At 39.7% G+C, this 9,150-nt stretch overlaps 1 protein-coding gene across 1 annotated transcript; it reads left to right on the top strand.

The window, feature by feature from the left end:
- Positions 1 to 648: 648 nt before the first annotated feature.
- ESM1 (endothelial cell specific molecule 1) lies at positions 649 to 8,659 on the top strand. The gene is made up of 3 exons (XM_040262522.1): positions 649 to 1,280; positions 4,293 to 4,445; positions 8,234 to 8,659. The coding sequence occupies exons 1-3, from the start codon at positions 980 to 982 to the stop codon at positions 8,332 to 8,334; spliced, it is 555 nt and encodes a 184-aa protein (XP_040118456.1). The 5' UTR covers positions 649 to 979; the 3' UTR covers positions 8,335 to 8,659.
- Positions 8,660 to 9,150: the final 491 nt, after the last annotated feature.

Genomic DNA, 9,150 nt, shown 5'->3' with positions numbered 1-9,150 from the left:
TTTAGTGAGGATTCTGATCAATGCCAGGAGGTAAGGGGTAGGGCTCCAAGTGGGCTCAATGATTGGACAAGCAGGCTTGGTGATGGATGAGCCTTCTCCCCAGTGAGTCTCGACTCAGGAGAAGTCCAGCTGGTAAGTTTTTCCAGAATTGAGTAAACCAGAAGCAGTGCCAGCAGCGTCTTACCTCTGGTGGTTTTTGTATTGATCTGAAAGGAAATTCTCTGCGGCAGTTCCACGTCTCACTAGAAAATACAGCTACATCCATGATAAACTTAGATATATGTCATATGAGCTGTTTTAGAAAAAAACATTTGAAGAGGGGTGGGAGGAAGGAAGAGAGTGTCTCAAAAAAAAAATCCCTTTAAAAATATTTTCTTTCTCCTCAGTATTGAAAAGGCACACTCTAACCCTTTCTTCTTCCAAATGATCTCATAGCTATTTATTGAAGGGAAATACCAAATGCTTATTTATTTATTTTAAAAGGAGCTTCTTCGGTTCTGATGATTCACATCGATATAATTTTCCTCCTGACTGCAGAGGCTCGGAGACAAAGCAGCACCTCCACTGATGAGCCGGTGTCAGAACAATTCCTGTCCTGGAGGAGGGTGTGCAACCTTCTTTATTCCCCCTTCACAGACGTCCTTGAGCCCTTGAGACGGATGTGAGCGAGTTTTTCAGTCCTCATGCAAAACAACCATCTAAACATAACAGATGACATCAGCTCAGGCTTTTCAATTCCTGGATGGCAGCAGCGTGTTAATCCAGCCTTCATCCTGGATTTCATAAACTAAAACAAGAGAGCCTGCCCGGAGGACAGCGCTGCTGCTGGGTTGAGGAAATTGATGACGGGGAAGCATGCGGGCAACCCAGTGTATAAAACTCATAAACGTGTAGGCAGACGCTCAGCTACCACTTTGGACGGCGGCTTCCCGCCAGCAGAGACCCCGCCGCGGGAAGCGGAGCCCGAGCCGCGGGAAACATGAAGTGCCTCCTGCTGCTGGCCACGCTGCTGGTCCCCGCGCACCTGGCGGGGGCCTGGAGCCTCAAGTACGCGGTGGATTGTCCCGAGAGCTGTGACAGTAGCCAGTGCAAAAGCAGCCTGCACTGTAAGAGGACAGTGCTAGACGACTGTGGCTGCTGCCGGGTGTGCGCCGCGGAGCTGGGAGAAACCTGCTACCGCACAGTCTCGGGCATGGATGGCGTGAAGTGTGGCCCCGGGCTGAGGTGTCAGTTTTACAATGAGGAGGATGATTTTGGTGACGAGTTTGGTATCTGCAAAGGTAAAGAGCGACCCCTTGCTTCTTGCTCCTTGCCTAGGGCAGCCTGAAGGCTTTTAGCCAGCGTGGGAAGAGAGGAGCCTTTCCTTCTAATGCAAAGAGGGAAAATGCAGGTGGGTTTAGGGACCAGGTTCCCCCCACAGGTGCTGTCATAGGGAGAGAAAGATAACTTTACAGATTGCGGCTGGGAACCCTGCGTGTAAGAAAGCCCAGAAAGAAATACAACGTTTCACTCATGATGTTTAAGAGATTTTTTTTTTTTTTAAGTTGCAATGGAAAATTGTGTTGCTTCCTTTTCTGGAAGACTTTAGAAATTTGACAGGTAATCTGTTATGGCTGGAGTAGGTTGTCTCTTTTCTATAGGCAGTGATTACAGAGGTCTGCACTGGATAACCTCTTGGAGTGGTGGCTAGCCCTGGGATTTAGTGATTCTTTGATCTTAAGAGAGTCTACAGGGTTGAGGGCACCTCTCATGATCAAGTATTTCTGATGCACACTAATGCACTTTGTGAAATAGGATGACTTAAGTCATCTAGCAAAAGGAGTCACATTCTTGGAAGAGGATACCCTGAAGTATCAAGCAAACCCAGAAAAATAACAGTGTAAAACAAGCAAAAATAGCACCTAAAGAAAAAAAAAATTGGAACTCTGTAAAGAAAAAGACTTAAAGAAAAACTTTATTAGGTTGAAATTATAGCTAACCAGTGTAGTTCAACATTTGTAGAATTTATTTCAAACTTAGTGACTATAGCTTAAAATGTTTAGAAATGAAAAAATGAAGATTTAAAAATACTCTGTGTATGGATACCTCATGATCTCCTTAAGGATTATTATTAAGGTTCAGTACATATGTGATAGGTCCATTCATCAGTTTTATAGTGCAGAGAAGCTTTTAAAATTAAAGGGACTAAGTTTCTAAATAATTTTAATGTGTTTAATACAATTGTAAGCTTTTATGAATAATAATCATCCAGTATTGAGCTAATCTCATGAATTCTTTTAGAAAAATATAAGTCGATTAACTTTTAAGCCACAAAACATACTAAAGATTAGGAAATAGATGGTTGAACTTTAAAGAGAATTTTAGTTTTTTGCTTAGTTTATTTTTGTTTATAACCAATGAAAAGTAGAATACTGAGGAAACATTTTCTTTGGTGGACTTTCACAGACATGTCTTTCAGCTGAGTGGGATCTGTGATTTCTGTAAATTACAGGGCTTATCAGCCAAGAAAAGAGTACTTCACATAAGGAAATTAGGGAGGAAGTGGTTAACACAATCATACTTACTATATAACAAGTATATGCCGTGTATTGCTTTTTCTCTTGGCATAAAAACTGACTGTATATATGATTGTAAATATCCAATTACATATGGGTAAAGAAACAGGCTGTAAGGCATCTGGAGTCTTTAGCACTCCAATATTCACTGAATGATCGAGGTAGCTGTTAATAAGACATATTTTAAAAAGCTGTTTAGGATAGCTCTTAGATATCCTTCAGATTGCACATGGGTCTGGTTACGAACATTTTTCTTTCTGCTGGAAATAGTGAAGCTGTGTGAACCTCGACAGCTACATAGAAACATTGTATTTTGCTGTAGGCAAAATTTTGTCCTTCAACTTTTTTTACAGAACACCTCTGTGAAAACTGTACACTAGAGCTGCATATCTGGATGTTTTCTAAATATTCAGGTATTTTGCATTGCCTTGGCCAGATAGCAATATTTATTGAGCACCTACTATCTGCCCAGCACTATTTAGTATATTGGGGGATACAGTAGGAGCATAACTGAGAATTTGGCTAAAGTTTTAGTTTTCAATGTCACTGGAGACACAGTCATATCCTAATCCTGCATGCTTTTTTGCCAGAGGCTTTTTCAGTATTGCTTCTAAGGACTTCTTTTTTCCCAGCAGAGAGGCTAGTGTTTAAAGCCCCGTGCTTCTCTAATCTGAAGGCTGCAAAGTACAGCAGTCATAAATCTCTTAAAAAATGTATTTAATTAATATATATCTTGATTATTTGGTGGACAATATTAGATTGCCAAAGACTTAGATGCCTCACAGTTTGTTTCTTCACCCATGTGTGACTGTACATTTACAAGGACATTCTTGTGCCAGGAGAATAAATATTCTGCATCTATTCTGCTTGGCTGTTCAGGGCTGGCTATTCTATTGAGATGCTGTTCACATCATAAAAAACATGCATTTTTAATAATGAATTTGTTCTCTTTTTCTCAATATAGTATGTTTTAGTCTAAGTATGGGAACATCAAAGCTCTAAAAGCTTCCAGATTTGGGTAGGTATATGAATATATTCTCAGCTTTCTTCTCATTTAGCATATTGTATTTTAGCTCTGCAGAGGACTTTCTTAGTGAATCCTCTTAACATCTGGAGGAGTTGAATATGTTTGTACTGTCGTTTTGATAGATAAGGAAGTTGATAAGAGTTGGAGCAGATTGAGGATTGGTCACTTGATGAAGAGCTGAGATGACAGCCCTCTTAGCCCCTGGTTAGTTTAAGCCCTTTCTTAGAGATTTAGAACAGTAAATTGCCTGTGACTACAGGGAATTCAAAGACAGAATTCAATTTCATTTCTTTTAAACTCTGTGAAGACCTGATACACGTGTCTTTTCAACTGCCTACCTTCACTGAGCTGTCACAGAGGTAGCCCAGTGAGACGCTGCCTTTTGGTTTCTAGGCAGACAGTAGACAGAATTAAACCCAGTTCAGAGATACTGGTTATGTCTATCTGTCTTCAGCTAAACTTCACAGCAAGGCACTACAACTAAGGAATCCATTATCTGGTCTTAATGTGTGATTTCACATTTGTGACTTTAAGCATGGGATTCACATTTCATATTTTCAAAGCTTGGGATTTTCAGATAATTGGGCTTTATCTGATAGTCAAGATTCATGAGGTTTGTTCAATTACTGAGGCTGTGCACACAGGGACTGTGAAGTTGGAAGCTTGTGTATATCAAGAGCGCCCTCTCTCAAGCTTCCCTTTGTCCTCAGATTGCCCCTTCGGCACCTTCGGGATGGAATGCAAACAGACTTGCAGCTGTCAGTCTGGCATATGCGACAGGGTGACCGGCAAATGTCTGAAGTTTCCCTTCTTCCAACCTTCAGTAACCAAGGCTACCAACCAGAGATTTGCATCACACACAGGTAAGAAGTGATTCCCAGGTAAACACTGAAACAATAGTCTCATTTTCAGTTTGAATAAGAAAAATTATGGATGAGTAGAACAAGGTGTTGGTTTAAATGATTTTGTTTCTTTTATTCTACTTACGGGAAAGGTAGGTGGCTGTTGAAATTTGTTGCAGTTTTACAAAGAGACTTCATTAATAATTTTTAGATTGTACAATTTTTTGACAAAGTTTACCCAGTGTATAGTGAGGATAAATATGACTGATTACCCAAAAAGGTAATAAAAATAACCAAGATATACAAAGTTCTTTAAATTCTTCAGTGATCTGTTTTATATATGTACTAGACAAAGCTACTTCTCTCCCAACTTAACAGTGAAAGAGTATTCTGAGGAATTTATTGGATAAGGCTTAAGAGCCAACATAGAAAATATAAAACATTTCTTTTTAAAAACCAAATGGAAGTATTTAAGTGGAATAATTCCAAGCATGTCTTTTTGTGGATTTTGGAGAGAATAAGAGATAGTATCTATGATTAAAATTTGGGAATCATTTCTAAACCTTTGAATGAAAATGTAATAATACTCACATGCTAATTGTTAGTGCTTATGTATTTCTTACACAAGTTATTAGAATGTGAGAAATACAGCTTGTAAATGATGTTAAGTGCATATTTGGTTATCTTGTTGAATAAATGGTTAAATTGGAAGTAGCTCATTTAAAGCAACAAGTAGCCACAACAACTACCAGTATCCACAAGCTATACATTTTTCTCCCTTAGATATAAATAGTTGGCAATCCAGATTTACTTCAGTTCTTGTTTCTGGTTCTTCACACTTCAAATTAATTAAAATTTGAAATATTTGACAAATGTGCTTATTTCTTAGCTTTACCTCTTTCTTATACGTGGGTTCAATTAAGTACCTCAAAATAAATGGGAAATATTGTATTTTTACATGAATTATTAAGTGTGGCTATGGCCTTAAACATTAAAGTGAAACCTTAAAAAAAAACCTATTGCATGAATATCTTCGTGAATACTTGATCTGGAAATTAAGATCAATATTAACATTTTAAATTCTTATGACTTGTCCCTATAGTCTTTGACAAACATTATGGAAGAAAATTGAGTTTTAAGTCCTGAACAGTTTTTTATTGAGGTGAAATTCACCTAACATAAAATTAACCATTTTAAAGTGAATGATTCAGTGGCATTTGGTACATTCACAGCGTTAGGAAGTCACAGACTCTATCTAGTTCTTGAAAAAATTTCTCAGCTCCAAATAAAACCAGTGCCCATCAAGCAGTTACCCCCACTCTTCAGCCCCTAGCAACCTCCAGTCTACCTTCTGACATTTTTTGAATGGTTCAGTTGCCAGGCTGCCCAGGTGGCTTCCCAGGTGAAGGGCCTGCCTGCCAATACAGGAGACTTGAGACAAGGGTTCAGTCCCTGCATGGGAAGATCTCCTGGAGGAGGAAATGGCAGCCCACTCCAGTAGTTTTGCTGGCAAATCTCATGGACAGAGGAGCCTGGTGGGCTATGGTCCATAGGGTTGCAAAGAGTCAGACATGAATGAAGTGACATAGCACGCACACATGTTTGAAACTTAGTTTCAGCACTGCTAGTTGCCTCAAATACTTGAAGCTTCTTTTGTCTTATTTTGCTTTCTTAAAACCACAGGCTACAAAGAACACTGAAGGAACAACTTTGTTAATAGAATCCTTCTTCTCTCATTAAGATTGCTCCTGACCTTTCTCACCAAGAGAGAATTGAATCTGGTGAATCTTTGTCACTCTTTGGGGTGTATGTCTGGGGGCTGTGCTCTAGGACTCCTCTGGAATGTCCTCAGAGATGGAACTCTTCTCTCCCCTCCATGCTTCCTGCTGCACACACAGGAGCACGTCTTCTGCTTCTCTGGATCAGTGTGCTGTCTCTTCCCCTCAGGCCTGTCACTTTCTCTCATTTGCTTGCAGATTCTGCAAAAATCCTGACCAATGTATAGTTGCCTTGGAAAAAGATACTCTGGACCCTTGAACAACATGGATTTGAACAGTTTGGTCCACTTACACACATATTTTACCCCCAATAGATATAGTACCTATATTTTTGCTTTACAGATCTTTAAATTAACTAAGTGTGGGGGGAAATTTGTTTTCAATTAGAGATCGCAGTCCACAGAGTCAAAAGAACTAGGGTTGGAGTCCTGAGTTTACCCATACTCTTTCAGCTTTCTGCCCTTGGGTGAGTCATTTACCAGTTAACTTTGTTTGGGGGGCAGACATAGTGGTAGGTGGATTTTCCACTGCTCAGGGGTTGGCACCTCTAATACCAGCATTGTTCAAGGAAGGGTCAACTCTATTTTGCTGGATGAAAGTTACATTTAGGGTTACAGAAAAAAAATTTCTGTACTCAATTAGATATCAAGATTCTTATTTGAAATTTATGGAAAATGCATTTTCTGACCTAAGGTGTTTCCTTTGATAAAGGAGCAACTAAAGATGACTATTAGTGTCCTCTTCTTAAATCTTCCTGGTGGCTCAGCTGGGAAAGAATACCCTCTCCAATGTGGGAGACTTGGGTTCAATCTCTGGGTTGGGAAGATCCCCTGGAGAAGGGAACAGTTACCCACTCCAGTATTCTGGCCTGGAGAATTCCATGGACTGTACAGTCCATGGGGTCTCAAAGAGCTGGACACGACTGAATGACTTCCACTTTTACAAATCTTAGATTGAGGATGGAGTGCAGAATATCCTAAAAGCCTCATGGTAAGGATGCACGGGAGCCCTTCTGTTCAGTTGTGCATCTCCACACGGGAGTTAATGAGCTCTAAGTGCTACTGTTTATAGGACGGGGCTTGGTTGGGGCCTCAGTCCTTGCCACGAGTTTCACATCATCTCTGCCCAAGTCTGTTTGGGTCCAGTCTTTTGTAAATGGCGCCAAGGTTCCTCAGCACAGGGACTTCCGGAGGAGGCTTTTATACCTTGGTTGAATGAAGAGGTCTTTTCTAATTTTCTACCTGTTGGTCACAGCATCCTTGACAAGTGGGCTTCCTTGTTTCTCGTCTTCATTTGTCATTGCTGTTTTTATTGTTTAGTAATTAGCTCTCCAACTTTCCAAGACTGGAAATTCACAAGCATCTTTTTTGGGGGGGGGCCGGGATAGTGGTTGAGTTTCATGAATTTACATGCATTTATCTACTGGACCATCCTAAACTCTTAATAGCATTCAATTTCACTGCAGAAGCAAACACACTTCACTACTCTTAGAAGCAGAAACATTTAAAAAATTCTAAATATTAGAAACTTGTTAGGTAGAGCAAGGACTATTTCTATAAACGTTTATAAAAGGCCCTTCGGTGTGCTTTCTGCATTCTAGAGCCATATCAGTAAGCTAATTCCTCTTCCATTTCAGATAGTAAAGAATCTTACTTAGAGATCTATACTTACACCATTTACTCATTCGGTAAGTAGTAAGTGCCTATCATGTTCCAAGCACTGTTGCAACAGTGAACAAAACAAATCCCTGCCATCATAGAGCTGATATTCTAGTGGTACAGTGAGAAAGGGAAAAAAAGGGAGAAAAAAGACAAATAAATGTATAGAATAATGTCAGGTGATAACAGGTGAACAAAGACGTTTAATTCAAGGAAATGCTAATTGGTAGAAGGCAGGTGAACATGGAATAGACTTTTCAAATCTATTATAGATTTCATTGTAAATGTGTTATAATACAAGAATAAGACAAAATTTTACATAATCTTGGAGTTATAAACATTTGGACATGATTTATATTCCTTCTAATTTCAGAGCATGACGTGGCATCTGGAGATGGCAATGCTATGAGAGAAGAACTTGTGAAGGAGAATGACGCCCGATCTCCTGTAACGAAGCGGTTAAATCCACGCTGATCCTGGGTGGGATTTCTGAGAGAAGACCCTGTTTTACCAATCATTCAACACACAGCCAACATTTTAGGAATTCTCTGTATTATAGCATATGGACATATGATTTTTGGAGACCAAGTGTGATTTAGGGTGGGTCCAGAAAAAAAAAGTATGCAATCCATACAATGCATATGACTGAACTCTTTTAGATATTTGTTAAATATTTGAATGCATATAGATTTGTTAAATATGTGTTTTTAGTCACAGGGAAGAACTAAAGATGCGATTTGAATAACCTTAACTTGGAGGGAAATCAGCCAAAGAGAAGGCTAGCCAAAGCTGAAGACCACAGCCAGTCTATGGCTCTTTGACTCGATGTACATTAATGTCCAGATATGGGCTGGAGAGAATTAAGAGCAAGAGAAGTGGGGGTGGGGGCTGGGAGAGTATGATACTTAGGTCTTTCTTTGGTAGCTTCAGTAGAATTTCTTTGTGCTGTTGTAGCCATGTGTTCCGGGAGACAAACTCACTCAGAAGGACAATGCAGATAGTGGAGTGCAGTTTATTACACCGGTGGGCCCAAGGCAGAGTCTCCTCCTAGCCAAGGACCCTGAGCAGTTTTTCTGAAAACTTTATATACCCTAAGTGTACGTGCCCAAACCCACCTCCCCAAATTCCTGAGACTAGTCTGAACAAAGGAAAAGAAAGATACAATCAAATTTAACCCGTGATTCATATGCCTTAAGCCTAGGTAGTTAACAGTGGACGATTATCAATAGGCCTGTGGCCATACCCCAATAAACATAATAGAATTTATGATTCTATTCAGTTACACAGATA

The sequence above is a fragment of the Oryx dammah genome, unplaced genomic scaffold (assembly GCF_014754425.2).
Source record: "Oryx dammah isolate SB20612 unplaced genomic scaffold, SCBI_Odam_1.1 HiC_scaffold_20, whole genome shotgun sequence".
Lineage (NCBI taxonomy): Eukaryota > Metazoa > Chordata > Mammalia > Artiodactyla > Bovidae > Oryx > Oryx dammah.
This window is presented reverse-complemented; position numbering and strand designations above follow the sequence as displayed.